Source organism: Panthera pardus, unplaced genomic scaffold, assembly GCF_024362965.1.
Source record: "Panthera pardus isolate Hobbes unplaced genomic scaffold, ASM2436296v1 HiC_scaffold_3, whole genome shotgun sequence".
NCBI classification, from domain to species: Eukaryota; Metazoa; Chordata; class Mammalia; order Carnivora; family Felidae; genus Panthera; species Panthera pardus.
In genome coordinates, this window is record NW_026526876.1 from 16,522,944 (window position 1) to 16,542,310 (window position 19,367).

The 19,367-nt window shown below is 51.0% G+C and overlaps 1 protein-coding gene across 2 annotated transcripts; it reads right to left on the bottom strand.

The window, feature by feature from the left end:
• Nucleotides 1-1,298: 1,298 nt before the first annotated feature.
• Nucleotides 1,299-19,213, bottom strand: AFMID (arylformamidase). 2 transcript variants are annotated; one of them, XM_019466055.2, is made up of 11 exons: nucleotides 19,087-19,213; nucleotides 17,385-17,475; nucleotides 6,713-6,817; nucleotides 6,581-6,629; nucleotides 6,074-6,159; nucleotides 5,906-5,978; nucleotides 5,619-5,716; nucleotides 5,244-5,322; nucleotides 4,981-5,122; nucleotides 4,687-4,791; nucleotides 1,299-2,050 (listed from the first exon to the last, which is right to left on the bottom strand). In XM_019466055.2, the coding sequence occupies exons 1-11, from the start codon at nucleotides 19,144-19,146 to the stop codon at nucleotides 2,018-2,020; spliced, it is 921 nt and encodes a 306-aa protein (XP_019321600.1). In that variant the 5' UTR covers nucleotides 19,147-19,213; the 3' UTR covers nucleotides 1,299-2,017. The 2 variants fall into 2 exon arrangements, with proteins under 2 accessions (XP_019321600.1, XP_053749374.1); XM_053893399.1 differs by lacking the exon at nucleotides 17,385-17,475 and having other exon boundaries at nucleotides 6,713-6,821; nucleotides 19,087-19,181.
• Nucleotides 19,214-19,367: the final 154 nt, after the last annotated feature.

Sequence of the window (19,367 nt, forward strand, 5' to 3'; positions counted from 1 at the left end):
AGGGCCAAGACAGGCCCCCACCTGCTCCACAAAGTCAGGAGAGTTCTAGAGGGCTTCACTGCCGCCCCAAAGCTTCAAGTGAGCTTGAAGGACAAAGGGACAGAGAAAGAACTGAAGTCCCTGAAGGCATCACTGACCTCCCAGACCTGGGCGTCCAGGAGGGGCCGGGGGCAGTGGCAAACTTGGGAGAGAACAAGGAAAGAGAGGGAGGGTGGGTGGGGCTGGTTCCCACCTCAAAGCAGTGTCCCAGCAACGGCAAATCCTGCAGCCTACGGGAAAAATCTGTGTGTCCTCTGTCAGGAACAGGGTGTTCTGAAGTCACTTCCCGAGCTGCAGGGGTGGCTGAGTGGCGCCTCTCACATCCGCAGGCCAGAAATAAGAGACCTCCTCAGTGCTCCAGCTCTATGCGGGCTGCTGGCTTCTATTCTTTTAATGTCACAACTTCTTGGAAACTTTTTCTTTTTTAAAAATTTAAGTAGGCTCCAAGCCCAACATGGGGCCTGAACTCATGACCCTGAGATCAAGAGTCGTATATTCTACCATGCTCTATCGACTGAGCCAGGCGGGTACCCCGGGAAACTTTTTACTGTATCATTTAAATTTTTTTTAAAAATTTTTTTTTAATGTTTATTTATTTTTGAGACAGAGACAGAGCATGAACGGGGGAGGGGCAGAGAGAGGGAGACACAGAATCTGAAACAGGCTCCAGGCTCTGAGCTGCCGGCACAGAGCCCGACGCGGGGCTCGAACTCACGAACCACGAGATAATGACCTTAGCCGAAGTCGGCCGCCTAACCGACTGAGCCACCCAGGCGCCCCTGTATCATTTAAAATTTTTTAAAATATTTATTTATTGTGTGTGAGAGAGAGAGAACAGGGGAAGGTCAGAGAGAAGGGGAGAGAGACAGAATCCCAAGCAGGCTCCATCCTGTCAGCACAGAGCCCATCTCCGGGCTTGAAATCACAAACCAGGAGATCATGACCTAAGCCAAAATCGAGTCAGATGCTTAACCGACTGAGGCACCCAGGTGCCCTGCCAGTTTTTAAATTTATTTAGTTTTAAATGTTTATTTTTGAGAGAGAGAGAATGAGCAGGGGAGGGGCAGAGAGAGAGGGAGACACAGGATCCGAAGCAGGCTCCAGGCTCTGAGCTGTCAGCACAGAGCCCCACGTGGGGCTCGAACTCACGACCTGTGAGATCACGACCTGAGCCGGAGTCAGGCGCTTAACCGACCGAGCCACCCAGGCGTCCCTACCCCATTTTTCACAAGCCATGAAAATAGTTATCCAGTCCACAGTCTATTTAGTATAACTTTTATATTCAATTGTTTATAGTAATACAATCATTTATATTAGATGAGAGGAAGAAATTAAAATTTCCCACGGTCTCGCTTTGTTTACTGCTGTTACCCTGTGTATATCCTGCTGGTCTTTTTTCTAGATCTATAGATATCTGTGTATCGTATGTCACGTGCCCACATAGAGGTCTATGCATCCTTCTTAAGTGAAAACAGGATCATAGAGGTGGCGGACACATTTTTGTTCTGTCTTTTGCTTAGTTTAAGGCATTTTGCTTTGACAGGGCATAACCTAGGGGGCGCAATTCTTGACCTAGGTGTGGAGACAGCCTGGTTTTCCTGCCAGCAGCCGTGGGATGTCCCGCAAGGAATTTGTTGCAAACGTTAAACGAAGTCCCACACTTTGTGACTCATTTCCTTTGACGATCTGGAATAATAAGTTCAAGTCACTCCTATAATGTCATTCTCGTGTGCCTGCGTCGTGGAAGCTTTTTGAATATTTTAGTGTTTCAGATTACATGCTACATTCAGCTTTCACATCTGAATCGATCTGATGTATCCAGACCAGCAAAAGGCCGTGGAGATTTTTAGTGGTGTTCAGAGAAAATGGAGGCGCTCCTGGGCGTGGGGAGAGGCCAGGTTGGCAGGAAGGGGAAGCCCGCGGGGTCTGGGGGGGGAGCTTCACCATCGGGGTGCCCGCTGGTGGGGGTCCAATGCCGTCAGGGCTCCTGGAGGATTGTTCTCAAAATCATCTGCAGCGATAAGAAAAGACACAAAAGCCTCAGGATTGGAGAGGCGCTTGCAAGGCTCTCTCAGGGGGAATCTGATGAAAGAAAGAAACAGGCTGCATTACTGATGATAGAAATGCCACTTAAAATGACAGCCCAGTCCCATCCTTCCTTTGAAGGGTTCGAAAGAAGCTCTCGACCATACGTAGATTTACCTCCAGCTCGACATGCGGTTTTGTACGACCCATGAGCTAAGAATGGCTTCACTCTTTTAAATGGTCGAGAAAAGACCGAAACAATATTATTTCACAACGTGTAAAAATTATGTAAGATTCAAGTGTCAGCATTCATAAATAAAGTTTTCATGTCACTCATGAGCATTTGTTTTCCCCCAGTTGAAAACCTAACGCAGGGGCGCCTGGGTGGCTCAGTCGGTTAAGTGTCTGACTCTTGATTTCAGTTCAGGTCATGATCTCACGGTTCATGAGTTCGAGCCCCGCATGGATTCTCTGTCTCCCAATCTCTCTGCCCCTCCCCCACTGGTGCTGTCTCAAAAAAAATAAAAAACACATTTTTTTAAGTAATACGTGCTCATGTTAGCAAATGTGGAATTGCATTTTTTTTTTTACTGTTTATTTTTGAGAGAGAGACAGAGTGTGAGTGGGGGAGGGGCAGAGAGAGAAGGAGACAGAATCGGAAGCAGGTTCCAGGCTCCAAGCCGTCAGCATAGAGCCTGACACAGGGCTGGAACTCATGAACCATGAGATCATGACCTGAGCTGAAGTCGGACGCTTCACCGACTGAGCCACCCAGGCGCCCCTGGAAATGAATTTTTTTTTTTTTTTTGGAAATGAATTTTTAAAATGCACTGTGTGATACTACTGACAATTGAGTTTTTCGTATGCATACATATGCCTCCAAGGGTCTAGCTGTCTATGTATCATTGAATTGGGGATATACTGGATCAGTTTCTTGTGTTTTTGCTTTCACATCTGAATCAATTTGATGTATCCTCACTAATTTTCACAAACTGTGTTCCATTACCTGATTATGTCATAATGTAACCTCATTGGGACATTTAGGTTGTTTCCCAGTTTTGAATATTCATACAGTTGCAGGGGCTATCTCTGTGTATTTCTTTGATTATCCGGAAGAGAAATTCCAAGCTGCAGAATTACTGGGCTAGTGGGTTTGGATCCATATTGCCAGGCTGTGCGCCCCCCGGCAGAACTGGAGAGGACCCCCTCCACCATCTCTCCGGCAGTGCTGGGCATAATTATCATTAGAACATTTTCTCTTCCTTTTTTTCTATTTTTTAATTTTTTAGACATTTGTTTATTTATTTTGAGAGAGACAGAGACAGTGTGTTGGGGGTGGGGGCAGAGAGAGGGAGAGGGAGAGGGAGAGGGAGAGGGAGAGGGAGAGAGAGAGAGAGAGAGAGAGAGAATCCCAAGCAGGCTCTGTGCTGCCAGTACAGAGCCTGACATAGGGCTGAACCTATGAAACCACGAGATCATGACCTGAGCCAAAATCAAGAGTCGGGTGCTTAACTAACTGTACCCAGGCGCCCCTTATGAGAACATTTTCAATGACAGGTGGGAAAGGACTGTCATTTTAAGTGACATTTCTAATATCCCTGGTATAATCTTCCCCCCATGTTTATTGGCCATTTATATTTTTTCTTAAACCATCCCTTATTCTTTATCCATTTTTGCTATTTATGTCTGTTTCTAAATAGAAATTAAAACAGTTCTTATTGATTCGAAAGTACTCTTTATACAGTAAGAATATTAATTATGTAAGAATTAAACTGAATGCTATAGGGGTGCCTGGGTGGCTCAGTCAGTTAAGCATCCGACTTCGGCCCAGGTCATGATCTCAACAGTTCGTGGGTTCGAGCCCCGTGTCGGGCTCTGTGCTGACAGCTCGGAGCCTGGAACCTGCTTCGGATTCTGTGTCTCCCTCTCTCCCTGCCCCGCCCCTGCTCTGTGTGTGTGTGTGTCTCTCTCTCTCGTTCAAAAATAAATATTTTTTAAAAATTAAAAAAAAAACACTGAATGCTATCAAAGCCTTACTGAGGTGGCAGCTGATTAAAATTGAAGTTCTGAAGAACCACTTTCCCGTTGGGGGTGGGGGGGCGCGGAGAAAAAGAAAAAGAAGAGAAGAGAAGTGGCAACTCTGTATCTGCCAGGCCTGCGGCAAATACTCTCCCCAGCTTATTCTTTGACTTGTAAAAGAATTCTCCACGTTAAAATTGTAATGTTTGATTTTCAAAAGGATTCTCCACGTTTAAGTTGTAATCAACATTTCTGAACCAAATCCGCCCATCTTGTCCTGTATGGAGTTGGCTCTGCCTTATGCTTAACACCGGCTAACACTTTCCTTGGCCCAGATCAATGCCTCTCCGCCTCGGCACCAAGCCCTGTGCAACTCCCACCTGTGTGCCCAGGCACAGAGTCTGGGGCTCTTTCAAAGAGAGGTGAAGTCTAGGAAGCCGGGGGGGGGGGGGGGGGGGACTCAAGTCCTACCATAGGGTCCCCAGCCTCCCAGAGGCCAAGGAACTAATGAAGTGACTCCTCTGTGCTCCCCACCTACCCTCCTGTCTGTATGTCCTGCTAAGGCAGGACCCATGCCCTCCACAGTGAAGGGATGTGCCCCACCTGGGTGAGCACGTAGTCATCCTGGGTTAGCTTCCAGATGATTTCAAAGTGATCCACATCGTGGAGTTCTTCAAACGAGGCGTTCCATCCTCCTCTGCACAGTGTCTGGGTAGAGAAAAGGGCCAAGCAGGAGCGTGAGGCAGCAGGGCCCTGCCTGACCCGGAGCAGGTGCTCGCTCGGTATTTGTTGAATAAATGGCTGATGGTCTTGGGGTCCCTTTGGGTGAAATAAAGGGGAAGGTAATGACAGCGCATGACCCTCAACCTCTGGCCAGAAGCGGGGTGCTGGGGGTACCTGATAAAATTCCCTGGACTGTCGGGAGAATTCGGGGGAGTCGTGTTGGCCCACGATCACCAGCACGTGGCAGGCGGGATCCACGGGCTGCGTCAGGGCCGCCTCCAGGAGCTGCTGTGGACCATTCCTCCGAGCATCCTCCCTGATGCGGGGGGGGGGGGGGGGGGCAGGCATGGGTCAGGACGGAGAAAAGCCCGCGCGTCACCCCTGGCCCGCCTGGTAGGTTCAAGCTCAGCTGGGGAAGGAGGGGGCAAGTGACTCACAGGGTCATGAGGAGAGGGCCGTTCTGAGAGGTGAACACGATGGGCTCTAGGTCATAGATCCCACTTACCAGGAAAAAGCCTGTAAAGGTGAAGAGCCGTCAGAGGGCCAGGCTCTAGGTGGGGCCAACACCCCACCCATACCAGTCTTCCTGTAGGCACCCAGTGGGGCAATATGGGGCCAGCCCAGCGTCCAGGCCCAAAGGGGCGAGACCAGGGTAGGGGTAGAGAAGAAGCAAAGACGAGCCCATGTCACAGGGCTCCAAGCCCCCAGCTCAAGCACGTCATGGCTGTTGGGATTTTGTGCAGCTGGTGTGGCCCTCGGGCCCATCTGGGGAGGGAGAAGGCTGCCCGGCCAGCCCGCAGTCCCAGGGAAACCTCTGAGGTTGGGTGCGACTGCATGCTTGGTCCAGTCGGCCAGGAGCATCATGGCGGCCAGGTGGGCCCCAGCTGAGTGTCCGCACAGGTAAATCCCCCTGGGTTGGGTCAGAGGAGAGAGAGCCGGATTTGCATTCGGTGGCCCGAGTGCATCAGGTCGGTATCGAGGAGTCCCGGTTCGCCTTCTGCTCCACAGGCCAGAGGGAGCAGCTGGGCTGCATCCCGGGGGCTGAATCCACGGTCCTCCCACATCGTCTGGCCAAAGGGAAATCTGCAGTGATACCTACTCGTTGCGTGGATACTGCTTCTGGATATACACGATGCTCCGGGTCGCTTGGTGTACCATCTGGTCCAGGGTACCTGCACAGAGAACACGAGTCGGGGCAGGATCCGTCAGGGGCTCTCTCCCCTCCAAAGCCCACCAGGCTTCAAACCGGTGAGACCGTCGTCCTTACCTTTGGGGGCTATGTCATAAGCCACTATCACCACGGCCACTCCCTGTGCTGTCAGTGGGTTGACCATGAAGGCTGATGTATCTTTACTGCAGAAAGAGAGACGGAGGTGTAGTTAAGGATCCCGAGGTGAGATCATCCCTGATTCAGGGTGGGCATAAATCCCATGACTGGTGACACTATAAGAGAAGGGCGGGGGATGATCTGAGACACGGACACAGAGGAGGCCCCGTGAGGATGGACGCAGAGACGGGGGTGATGCGGCCACAGCCAACGAAAACCCAGAGCCCCCAGCCGCTGGAAGACGCAGGAGTGGGTTCTCCCCCCCGGCGCCTCTGGAGGGAGCAGGGCCCTGCCCACACCTTTATCTCAGACTTCTGGCCTCCGGAGCTGTGAGAGAACACACTGCTGTGGTCAGACACGGAGTTTGAAGCAGCAGCTCGCTCGATCTCCTACACCAGGGAAGGGCGGATGTCCCTTTCTCCCTGTTCATCCAAGCTCCCGACTCACCTTCCGCTCTGCCAGTACCCGCCATGGAAGAACACACAGAAAGGCGAGGCTGTAAGACAGACACAGGGCGTGGGGGGCTGAGCCGGGTGCCCAGCTGAGCCCTGCTGCGGGACCACCCGCCCATTCGCCTACCTTCAGACACTTGCTCGGGAAAGTAGATGTCCAGGTTCTCCCCCTCGCCGTCTCCGTAGGGGACATGCAGCAGGTTCCTCCTGGTGGCTCGGGCCCTCTTAGTAGCTGTCTCGAGAAGTGGACGGGTCACTATTAGCACGACCTGCTGACCTGCAGCAGTTTTCCATTTTACCGAAGGTAGAAACCTTTCTGCTGAAAGCCCCTTTGGGTCGGCCGATCAGCCCCACTTTTCAGAACTCCGTGAAAGATGCACCCCCCCCAAGTCCTCATGATCAACTGTGCCGGGTTCTGGAGCCTCCCCTGGGGGTGTAGTTGCAAAGAGACCAGACTGTCCCACCCAAGTGCGACCAATACTATGCGCTGACATCTGTCTGTAAGTGAGCTGTGGTTCTGAAGGTCACCTTTTACCACCACTTTCTTACGCGCTCGCTTCGTGCGTTGTACTCCGTTTCACGCTCCAGGAAGTATAAACTTTTCCAAGTCTTTGGAAAATCAATCTTCCAGGGAAGCAAGATATAAACTCACTTCAAATAAATAACAATACGTATCAAAGCCCGAGAAGATCATACTCCTTGATGCATGAGTCCTTATGCACGTAATTTTTATAAGGAAATAATCAGAAACATTCCCAAGGACTTGTTTTAAAGATGCCCACAGTAATGCTATGTGTAACGGCAAAATACTGCCTGTAACAGAAGGCTGCTTAAATACAGTACGGTATATCCCCTTTCTCTGCGTTATCGTGCAGCCGGGCATTCATCATCCTTGATATATTTTTTACCTTGTTTACTGTCTGTTGCCCTCACTGTCAAGGGCTTGGCTTTGCCCACCTCTGGACACCCAGGATCTGATACGTAGTAAACAATTCAAAGAAAGTTGTGTGGAAAAGAAAGAAAAAGAAAAGTGTGTGATAAATAAATATTTCAATAAGCAGTGCTGGGTCAAATGAATATCCAAATGAAAACAAAATAGTTTGTTAGGGCACCTGGGTGTCTCAGTCGGTTAAGCGTCCAACTTTGGCCCAGGTCATGATCTTGACGTTTGTGAGCTCAAGCCCCGCATTGGGCTGTCTGCTGTCAGCACAGAGCCTGCTTCGGATCCTCTGTCCCCCCCTCTCTCTGCCCTTCCCCTGCTGTGCTCTCTCTTTCTCTCTCTCTCTCTCAAAAATAAACGTTAAAAAAAAAAAGTTTCTTGATCCTTACCTCACACCACATCAGATCAGTTCCTGAAGGACTATCCAAACATGAAAGAGAAGGCAACAAAGCTCTCGGAAAAGAAAACAGGAGATCTTCATGATCTTGGGATAGACAAAGATTGCATAAATAGGACCCAACATGTACTAATCAAAAAGGAGGGGTGCCTGGCTGTCTCAGTCAGTAGAGCATGTGACTCTGGATCTCGGGGTTGTGAGTTTGAGCCCCATGTTGGGTGTGGAGATTAATTGCAAAACAGTTTACATAAATACAATAGAGCCTGATCAGTGTGATCTTTCTGATACTGAACATTGGGGCAGTGAGACATGAACTTGGGATCCGTGTCCCTGGAGGTGCCCAGGTCCCCAACCTTGGGGTCCATAGAGGCGGGCCCAAAAGGAAACCAGGGCACCTCTTGGCTGGATGATTCTGCAACTCTAGAAGGGACAAACCCAGTAGGAAAAGATAGTTTGTATAAAGTATGTTTAGGCCTAAACTCACTGGTAAAATAGGCCGTCTCCATTCAGAGAGACCGCTCAAGGCCAACAGAAACAAAAATGATGGGAGATGCCAAGTTTCCCCCCATGCCAAAACCAGAGACGAGGCTGCCTCTGCAGAACAGGCCAAGTGGCTGTAAAACCAGTTTTGCTGTCAGACCTTGTCTACTGACGCCCCCGTCCTGAGAGTGAAAGGACGAGACAAGGCTTCTTAGAGGAGAGAGATGTGGCTTGCTGTGTGTCCCTGCTCCCTCCCTGGTGCTGGGCAGCGGCAGGGGGAGACTTCCCATCTCCCAAAGCGACCAGCTGCTCAGAGAGCCTGATGTGTGACCCCTGCAAGTGTCTAACGAACAGAACAAAACAGGCTCCCCCTGTGCCGGCCACACTGGACACAGCTCACTCTGAAGGACTTGCTTAACGGAATGGATCTATTATTAATTAGATAATTTTTTTAATGTTTATTTATTTCTGAGGGAGAGAGAGTGTGTGAGCAGGGGGAGGAGCAGAGAGGGAGACACAGAATCCGAAGCAGGCTCCAGGCCCCGAGCTGTCAGCCCAGAGCCCGACGCGGGGCTCGAACTCACGAACCGCGAGATCATGACCTGAGCAGCAAAGTTGGACGCTCAATCGACTGAGCCACCCAGGCGCCCCTGTCGTTAATTTTTCTTATGGAGACACAATATGTTTGTATGGTTCACTCACACACACACACACACACACACACACACACAACACACACACACACAAGGCTTCCTACGGGTGCCTGGGTGGCTCAGCCAGTTAAGCATCCAACTCTTGATTTCAGCTCAGGTCATGATCTCATGGTTCTGAGATTGAACTCCATGTCTGCCCTGACAACGCAGAGTCTGTCTGGGATTCTCTTTCTCTCCCTCTCTCTCTGCCCCTCCCCCACCTCTCCCAATAAATACACGTTTAAAAAAAAAAAAAAGGCTTTCCAGTGAGACGTTCCCTCACCGCCTCTCACCTGCCTGCTTTCCCGGCCCCTTGCCCAGGTGACCTCCGTTACTAACACGGATATAGACCCTCTCAACCTTTCGTCCAAAGGGCAGCATATAAAATACGTGTCTGCCCTGCCCACTTCGCGTAGTGTTTCTTGGAGAGTTTTCCCCATCTGTACACAGCTTCCTTGTTCTTCCCTTCTTTATAGACCTTCCTCCGCTCTTATATTCCATCTGAGGGTTGCATGCTACCCAGTCATGCCAGTTGCGCAGGCCCAACAAACCACATCCCATCATCAGGAAATCCTCTCCGTGCGTCTCCTCCCGCCTCCCCTGCGACTACCTTGTTGGATGTCCCTCCCCTTCTCTGCTGGAAGCAACGGGCGGCCCTCACGGCTTGCCTACTTCTTCCGCCAAATGCCCTCCGGCCACAGGTGTGAGCCAGTCCTGGGCACACCTTTCCCTCTCAGGTTCAAGTCCATCCGGGGCTCCTGTGCGAGTTGGCTCCCACTGCTGTGACCAAATACCTCAGGGTGCGGAGGCTTAACCTACATTTACTTTTCACAGTTCTGGGTCCCGGAAGGCCTAGATCCAGGCGCCAGAGGGGCTTGTGTCTGGGGACGGCCCTCCCCTTGGGTGGCAGGTGGCCACCTCCTCACTGGGTGCATACACGCCTCTTCTGGGTGGGGCTGTGGGGCTCTTGGCGTCTCTAGGGAGGCAAGCCCTCGGGTGTCTCTTCTAAGAATCCAGCCAGGTCAGGACCCCACGCTTATGACCTCAATTTACCTAATCACTCCAAATACAGCCACCCTAAGGGTTAAGGCTTCAGCATGTGAATCTGGGGAGGGCACAAAGATTCAGTCCGCAGCATCTGGCACACCACCCCCAAAAGCCCTGGGGCTCTACAAAATCAACCCTGCCCAGCACACCTTCCTCTAGGGGTCGACCCTGGCCACCCTAGCACCCCCCGCCCAGCACCCGCCTCGCCTGCTCCATACTGCCAGAGCGCTTGTCCCTTCTAACGGACTACGGCATTTACTTTGTCCTCTTCCCCTGCCCCGTTAAGAGTCACGACCAGGGGCGCCTGGGTGGCGCAGTCGGTTAAGCGTCCGACTTCAGCCAGGTCACGATCTCGCCGTCCGTGAGTTCGAGCCCCGCGTCAGGCTCTGGGCTGATGGCTCGGAGCCTGGAGCCTGTTTCCGATTCTGTGTCTCCCTCTCTCTCTGCCCCTCCCCCGTTCATGCTCTGTCTCTCTCTGTCCCAAAAATAAAAAAAAAAAAAAAAAAAAAGAGTCACGACCAGGGCACCTGGGTGGCTCCGTCAGTGAAGCGTCTCACTTCGACCCAGGTCATGATCTCTCGATTCACGAGTTAGAGCTGACGGCTCAGAGCCTGGTGCCGCCTTCCGATTCTGTGTCTCCCTCGCTCTCTGCCCCTCCCCCACTTGCACTCCATCTCTGTCTCTCCAAAAAAAAAAAAAATCACAGTGAAAGACAGCAGAGAATACAGGCAATACCACTGTGATAACGTGGAAAGTGACAGATGGTGACTCCACTTCTCATGATGAGCACAGAGTCATGTAGAGAACTGTTGAATCATTGCGTTATACACCTGAAATTAATATACCTTGTAAGTCGACTGTATTTCAATAATACGGTAAGAAGGGGGGCACCAGGGGGGCACAGTCGGTTAAGCCTCCGACTCTTGATCTCAGCTCAGGTCATGATCTCACAACTTGTGGGGCATTCACTTTTGAATGCCCCCCTCTCTGTAAAGAGAGCTTTCATACTCCTCTTGCTTTCTGATCTTATACTCTAGTAAACCTTTGCCTGCTGCTCAAAAAAAAAAAAACCAACTCTCACAATTTGTGAGTGTGAGCCCTGCACCAGGCTCTGCGCTGATGGCCAGGAGCCGGTTTGGGATTCTGTCTCTCCTCTCTGCCCCTCCCCTGCTTGTGCATACGAGCACGAGCTTTCTCTCTCTTCCAAAATAAATAAATAAAAGTTAAAAAAAAATTATTAATTAATTAATTAATTTTTTTAACGTTTATTTATTTTTGAGACAGAAAGAGACAGAGCATGAACAGGGGAGGGGCAGAGAGAGAGGGAGACACAGAATCTGAAACAGGCTCCAGGCTCTGAGCTGTCAGCAGAGAGCCCGACGCGAGGCTCGAACTCACAGACCGTGAGATCATGACCTGAGCCGAAGTCGGACGCTTAACCGACCGAGCCACCCAGGCGCCCCCCAAACATTTATTTTTAAATAATAAAATAAGAAGAAAGAGAAAAAGATTCACATTGATACACGGGCAGGGGTTTGTGTGTTTTGCTCACTGATGTATTCCGTGCACAAAATGAGTGACCAGTACATGTCAGGCACCCAGTAAATATTGAACGGATCGGCACCTGAGGAAGGAGTCCTCTGCTGGAGGCATTTGGGCTGGGTTAGCACAAGTAACCCTGCCGTGATCAGCCCCGTGCACACGTCACCACTGTGTGTGGGGGTCTGAAGGAAGCACTCTCAGCAGTGGAATTTCTGCATTAGGAGGTCTATTCATTTCTCATTTTTTTAAAAAAGTTTATTTATTTATTTGAGAGAGCACGCAAGCGAGCAGGGGAGGAGCAGAGACAATCCCAAGCAAGTTCTGCATTGTCAGCACAGAGGCTGACGTGGGGCTCGATCTCATGAACTGTGAAATCATGACCTGAGCTGAAACCGAGAGTTAGAGGCTTAACCGACTGAGCCACCCAGGCGCCCCTTCTCAAGAGTTCTTAAAGTACACATGGACCAGCCAGATTCATTTTGTGCCAGAACTAAGAAAAGACTATGAAATTTATGTTCTGAGTTGAAGAGTGATTCAAACCACACAGCTGTAGATAGGCACTATCATGGACGTGTCTCCCTCAGCTATTAAAAAGCTCAGCTGACCCTGAGAAAGAGAGGAACTGTTTCTCTCCAGGAGTGGACCCCGCGGCTGGTGACGGGCAGCTGGGTGCAGGGGCAGAGAACGAGGTGACTCACAGCCTCCCCACCGAGGGTGAACACCACCAGCCCTCCAGTCTCTGGACCCCAGGGCAGGAACACGGGAGGACGTCAATGAATAGACCTCATTAAAACGTCCTCTTTTTGATACTGAAGAAACTGAGTTTCTATTATTTGCAACTGAAAGTATCCAAACTCTTACAGACAGAAACCCCAGGCCCAGGGACCCATCCAGAGCACATGTCAGGGGAATTAGAGGAAGGGGAGACCAGAGTCCTTAGGGACTTATGCAAGATACAGCAGGGGGACCACACGGTCCCAGAAAGGCTGAAGACCTTATATCCACCAGGCTGTGGCAGCACTTTAAAAAATGGCAGGGTCCCATCAGTCACCCTCTGGTTAACGATGGGTGGTGGAATTATTGATGATTTTATTTTGTAAATCTATTCGAGTAAGCATATGCTCCTTTCGTAATAAGAAAACAACGGTTACCTAAAAATAGCCAAGGTGGCACAGAGCAGGGCTGCTTGGTCTGCGATCTGGGGACACTGGGAGCCCTACCCTGTTTGCTACTGGTCTATGCTGAGCTGAATACACAAAGTGAAAGTGAGCATTTGGAATGTACGCAATTGTGTCGAACGGCTTTGTCTACTGGACTTAGTAATAAGAAATCAAGAGCTTTCAAACGAAAACGTGTACACGGATGGTTCACAGCAGCCCTATTCACAGTTGTCAAAAGGCGGACAGCCCAAATGTCTGTCAGTGAATAAACATGACGTGGTAGGTCCATACGATGAAGGCGTGAAGTAGTGATCGGCATTATATACCGTGGATGGAGCTCCAGAACATTATGCCAAGAAGCCAGCCACAAAAGGCCACACATACATGTAGGATTCCATTCCGACCGGGTGTCCAGAATAGGTAAATCCATAGACAGCGACGGCGAGGGGGGGAAATGGGGAGTGACTGATGGTAGGGCTCTTTCTGAGGCAACGAAAATGATATTTGGAACAAGGTACTGATGATGGCTGCACAAATCTTGAAGGTTCTAAACGCTACCGAATTGTACGCTTTAAAATGGTTAGAATGGTCAATTTTATATGTACTGTAGCACAGTCCGACAAAACTGGGGCTTGTATCTTTTGTGCCTTTGTTTTTCTCCTTTCACTTTTCCGGTGGAGAGGGAAAAGCCCAAGCGGGGAGCCTGCGAAGGTAGTGGGGTGGGGATCCCTGGTAGAGGCTGGCGGACACGAGGCTCCACCCACGTCACTGGTGATTGGTTCTCCTGGAGAGGGGCGTGGACTAGGACCTGCCGGAAGCTGGCAGAGGTAGGGCGCCCAGAAGGCAGTTCAGTATCTGCCTATCTACCAACCTACCCACCTACCTACCTTATTCATCCATCCATCTATCCATCCATGTATCCCTCCCTCATTTCGTGTACAATGTATTGGTACTAAGAGGTGGGGAATAAGCTTAGGAGTTCCCTGAGCCTGCACTGATGGGTTAACAAGGCATAAAGAATTGCAAAGCCATAGGATGCTCACACCCAAGTCTGGGTAAACAAGATGAGGTAAATAAATAGAGAGAGGGTGGGGCAAAGGCCCCAATACAAAGGTATATGCGGTAAATAAGATTAGGTATTCAGGGCAGACCCCCTAATTTAGTACTATAGCAGAAAGTTGCTTTCACAGGAAGGAAGAACCAAGTTAGGTAAACAGGTAAATAGGGCCATAGATCTCTGTGCGGTGAAGTGGCCCAGAGAGGAGCTAATTATCAAAAGAAAGGTGCCTTGCTGATCCTGAGGTAGCACACTCGGTCCGTCTTATCCCCTAGGCTACCTAAGACAAACAGACACGGCGCCTCCTGTCTGCTGTTAACAACCATCTGCCTGGCGCCAGGATTTTGTTTTATATTGGCCGAAACCCCTAACACCGTATATCTTCAAAACCCCCTTTCCCTCACGCCCATGAATCAATGTTCACAGATTTATTGTCTCTTCGTGCACCCCCATCACCATGTTTGTAAGCCTTCTGATCCCAATAAAAACAGAGCAAGGACCCTGAATCGGGGCTTTTGTCTTCTCTTGGGCATTAGCCGTCTCTCGGATTTTAATCCTGCGTCCCGCTTTCTTGCTGGACAAGAAAGAACTCTAGACGCAGAGTCTACGACACTGAGTCTCGGTAAGACAAGTCTAAAACTACTGAGAGAGGAAATAGTTCTGAAAACCTGTCCTGCCAGCTCGCCTCTGCTTTCTGCCCCTGCTCACCGAGCAGTCCCCTGGCCTGAGGGAGGCCAGGTCTTTGTGGCAGATAAAGGTGGTCTGTCTACTTGTTAGAAAAGAACACCGCCCCCCTGCCAGTTAATAGGTTGATGGCTATGAGGATGAATACAAATCAAAGTATGAGAGAGAGAGAGAGAGAAAAAAAAATTAAGTCTCCCTGGTGCAGAAAAGGAAAAGAGAGCCTCCTCCTTCCCTTTTCTTAGAGCAGTTATTTTGCGAAACTCTTTATGAATCTTTCCTCTCCCCTTTGAAGTGTATGTAAATATTTTGAAGAGCTAAATGAGTCTCTTGCCAGTTTTCCAACCTCGGAATGTTTTCCTCCAGGACCTTTGAAATGTAATCATCAAGATACAGTGCCCCTACCCCCAGATTCTGCGGCCAGACAGGAGCCTACCTTCTACAGGTGCCCGGCTCCAAGTTACAAAAGTACTTTGTTGGGAAGGCTTCTTTTTCCTCTGGAGAAAGGCAATTGGCAAGCACAGATGGCCACCCTCATTACCAGGTGGACTTAGGAAGATCTAGGAGGACAAGTGGCACTGTGAGGCCACCTGCTTCAGCACAGGTATCATTTCTCTTGAGAACAGGTATGCAGTGGGGGTGTATCTGCCTGCCTGCATAAAAGGGTGAGGTTTCTGGGGTGCCTGCCTGGCTCAGTAGGGAGGGCGTGCAACTCTCGATCTCTGGGTCGTGAGTTCGAGCCCCACGTTGGGTGTCGAGATGACTTAAATGCATAAACAAATAAAAGCTTTTTTTTTTTTTTTTAAAAAAAGGGTGAGGTTTCTTTCTGGTTTCACAGTCTCTTTAGCAGCTTGCCTGTGGTGCACATCACAGTTCGGTTTAACCCTTATTCAATAAAAACTCATTTTCTTTCTCTCTGTCCTTTGTGGAGAGGCTTTCTGGCTCAGCAGGAATCTATTTCTCATCACTTGCCCTTCCTGTGCCTTTGCCGCCCCCCGTGAGCTTGCATGGGAGGAGGCAATCCCGGAGACGGCAGGCAGCACCGAGGAGGTCTGGGGAGCACCTCCAGGAGAGGCCGACTATTGCACACTCAACGGACACTGCCCGACCCACCTCACCCCATCGGGCTGCCCCGCTCCTTTCTGGAAGCTCGGCTCCGGGAGGTGGCTACCGTCACGAGCTGCGTGACTTGGGTAAGTTATTTAACCTCATCGAGCAGGGGTGAGGCCCTTGCTCTGGGCACAGCATGGGGGCGTCAGCACCAAAACTTCAGTCATGAAGTTCGTTTTGGGCTGAAGGTCTGTGTCCCCCAGCGCTCATATGTTGAAGCACTGCCCCGTAACGTGATGGTATGACAGGTGGTAACTTTGGAAGGTAGTTGGGTTTCGATGGGGTGAAGCGCTATGGTAGGATTAGAGGCCTTATAAAAAGAGGAAGAAGGGGACGCCTGGGTGGCTCAGTCGGTGAAGCATCTGACTTCGGTTCAGGTCACCATCTCGCGGTTCGTGAGTTGAAGCCCGGCGTTGGGCTCTGTGCTGACAGCTCAGAGCCTGGAGCCTGCTTCGGATTCTGTCTCTCTCTCCCTCTCTGCCATTCCTCCTACTCATGCTCTGTCTCTCTCTCTCCCTCTCTTTCTCTCACAAATAAACATTAAAAAAGAAATTAAAAAAAAATAAGAAGAAAGAGGGGGCACCTGGGTGGCTCAGTCGGTTAAGGGCTCAGGTCAGGATCTCAGCGTTCGTGGGTTCGAGCCCCACATCGGGTTCTGTCTGTGCTGACAGTGCAGAGCCTGCTGGAGATTCTCTCTCTCTCTCTCTCTCTCTCTCTGCCCCTCCCCTGCTCGTGCGTGCATGCTCTTTCTCTCTCTCTCAAAATAAATAAACTTAAAAAACTTTTAAAAGGAGAGGAAGACAGACCAGAGCTCTCACTGTCTCTCTGCCATGTGAGGACAGCATGGAAAAAGCAGCTGTCTGCAAGCCGGGAGAACTCTCATCAGGGAACCAAACTGGCCAGCACCTCGCTCTTGGGCCTTCTTAGCCCCCAGAACTGTGAGAAACAGATTCCTATCATTTAAGCCACCCGTTCTATGGCATTTTGCAATGGCAGCCCAAGCTGACCAATATAAAGATAAATAGTATTTAAATGCAATATATATATATATATAAATCAAAATTAATAATTAATGCTAAATGTCCATGGCCAACAAAATGTCAACATTTTATTTTGTTTTACTTTTTAAATTAAAAAAAATTTTTTTTAACGTTTATTTATTATTGAGAGACAGTGAGACACAGAGCGTGAGCAGGGGAGGGGTAGAGAGAGGGGGAGACACAGGATCAGAAGTAGGCTTCAAGCTCCGAGCTGTCGGCACAGAGCCCGACGCGGGGCTCGAACTCATGAACCGCGAGATGGTGACCTGAGCCGAAGTCGGACGCCCGACCGACTGAGCCACCCAGGAGCCCTTTTTGCTTCTTATAAATATCAACAACACTCCAGGTTCAGCCAAGTGGGAGGCCTGCCTTTTTCTCACCCTACTTCCTGGTGCCCCTGTAGCATGTGGCCTTACTGGTCTGGGCACTGTCAGCCGAGCAGGAGAGGAGGTGGAACACAGCCTATTGGGCCTTTCCTGCCTCCAGCTGACCTGTGGCGAGGGCTCCTGGATGCCTGGCCCTGAGCCAAAGAGGCTTGCATGGTACCTGGACTTTGGGAACTGTCCCGAGAGCCTCCTCCTGCCCCCAGCATTCTGAACCACTGCCATATGCTAGAGTCCACCCACAGCATCCAAGGGGAGGGCCCCCAGTACCCTCATCCCCTATCTGTGAGTAGGTCCTCAGGGCCTCCTCGGCTCCCAGTCGGATGACCCATCTGCTGGGGCTGTACTGATTCTCCAGCTCCTATGGAACACAGAAGTTTCCGTAAGACCTTTGTTCTCCACACAACGTGCCCCCACCCCTCCGAATGCCTGCCTTGAGAAGCCCCCTCCCCAATATCTCAGGCTCTTTAGAGGCCCTCAGCTTCCTTCAAGCCCCTGGTATCCCACTTTCCACTCTCCCCCGACACCAATTAATTAGGTATTTCAGATACAACATCACAGGGGCTCTCAGATTCACGGTCTAGAGCTATGGCCATGCTTTTAACTAGTGGCCAGCCTTAAAGGGGAGATAAGGTCCTATAAAATGTGTTCTGGTTAATGCCACCATGGGCACCACTCCTACTGCAGGAGGCCAGGTTGCTGGGGTGGTCACCGCAGAGAAAGTGTGGTAGAGCTTATCTCTGAGAGGCCACGGTTCTGACTGCAGGAGGGCCCAGAGCAAAGGTACAGGGCTCAGGAGGGGGGAGTCAAAGGTCGGTCTGGAGATAGTGATAGGCCAGACTGCTGAATCACAGAGGTGAGGCTGGGCAGCTGGGACCGGAAGACGGAGGGTCTCACATATCAGGCTAAGATGTTCAGACTTCATGTAGAAAGTAACAAGAACCAGGTTTTGGAGAAAAAGTTCAAAGGCAAGGAGAAAGAGTGAAGCCCCAAATGGGAAACTGGAAGACAGGGTGGCTTCACAGAAGGATCTGGGGCTCTGGAGTCAGATGGGTTGAGGGCCATCCATGCTCCGTCACTTACAGGCTGTTTTTACCCTGGGCAACTTACAGTCTCTGAGTCTCAGTTCCCACATCTATATAACGGGCAAAATAGCAGCCTCACAAGGTGAAAGGTCATAAGGCACGTAAATGAAGTAAAACCAGCGATTCAAATGCGGGTTACTGCCTCCTCGAGCTGAACGAGGTTGTTGGCCAGGGTTCTTTAGATCTGTACAATCTGTGCCTGTCAGACGTTCACAGCCATCCCTGGCACACACGGTGACTGCTGTCACCGTCTCCACTGTTCTTAAGTATGCTAATGATAATGCAACGGGTTTCTGAGAGTCCTCTGATATTGTAGGCAAGTGTGTGGGGGACAGAGACACAGAGACAGAGAATGGGATTTCTTGGGGGGTTAGTGTCCATAACTTAACCAGATTCTCAGATGTATCAGTGGCCAGAATAAAAAAAAAAACAAAAAAACTAACAAAACCCCCAAAACAAACCAACCACTGCCTGACATGCGGGGGAAACTGGTTAGGAAGTTACAGTTGAATGATCACAACACATGCTTTGCCGGTGTGGTTTCCAGCCCTCACAACCACCCTGCAGTAAACACCTGCAGCCTTCCTGCCTTCCTGCATCCAGCATCCTGCGACCTGCCTGCACGGTGAGACCCTGCGCTTGAGGTCGGCAGCGTGGCCCCCTGGATGGCTATCGGCACAGCTTCGGTCTTCTCTGCCCTTAAAAGGCTGCCTGTGGCCAGAAGCAAACCAGACCGGGGCGCCAAAGCTTTCGGAGCAGGCACGCCCGGCGCTCGCCGGCGCGCTCGGGGGTGGTGGGTCAACGGGCTCCGAAGCTCCGTTCCTGGAACTGCATCCAATCTCCGCGCTGCCCAGCTCAGCCCCAGCCGCCGCCTGCAACCCGCCTACCTCCTTAGACAGCTTCTTCCAGGGAGCCTCGGCCCGGCGACCCCGCTCGGGAACCTCCATCCCGCCGCTACCGCGAGACGGTGCTCCCCGCCTGCTTTTTCTACGCGGGGAGGCGGGGCGGGGCGGGGCCTGCCGTCCTGGTGACGTCAGCCCGCCGGGTCCTCGGCGCTGCCCACTAGGGGCGGGCTGCGGTCAAACCTCCCGCCAGTCCGCGGCCGCGCGCTGATTGGCTCTCGGGCGCCGGCGCCGGCTCCCGATTGGCCAGCGCGCCGGGGATAAAG

Excerpts from the sequence above, each read along its gene's own strand:
- AFMID (XM_019466055.2), bottom strand. The coding sequence starts at position 19,146 with ATGGAGGTTCCCGAGCGGGGTCGCCGGGCCGAGGCTCCCTGGAAGAAG. Across the intron at positions 17,476-19,086 it reads GGAAGAAGCTGTCTAAGGAG|GAGCTGGAGAATCAGTACAG; the intron begins GTAGGCGGGTTG and ends TGTGTTCCATAG. Across the intron at positions 5,123-5,243 it reads GGCCCTCTCCTCATGACCCT|GGAGGATGCTCGGAGGAATG; the intron begins GTGAGTCACTTG and ends CCCCCGCATCAG.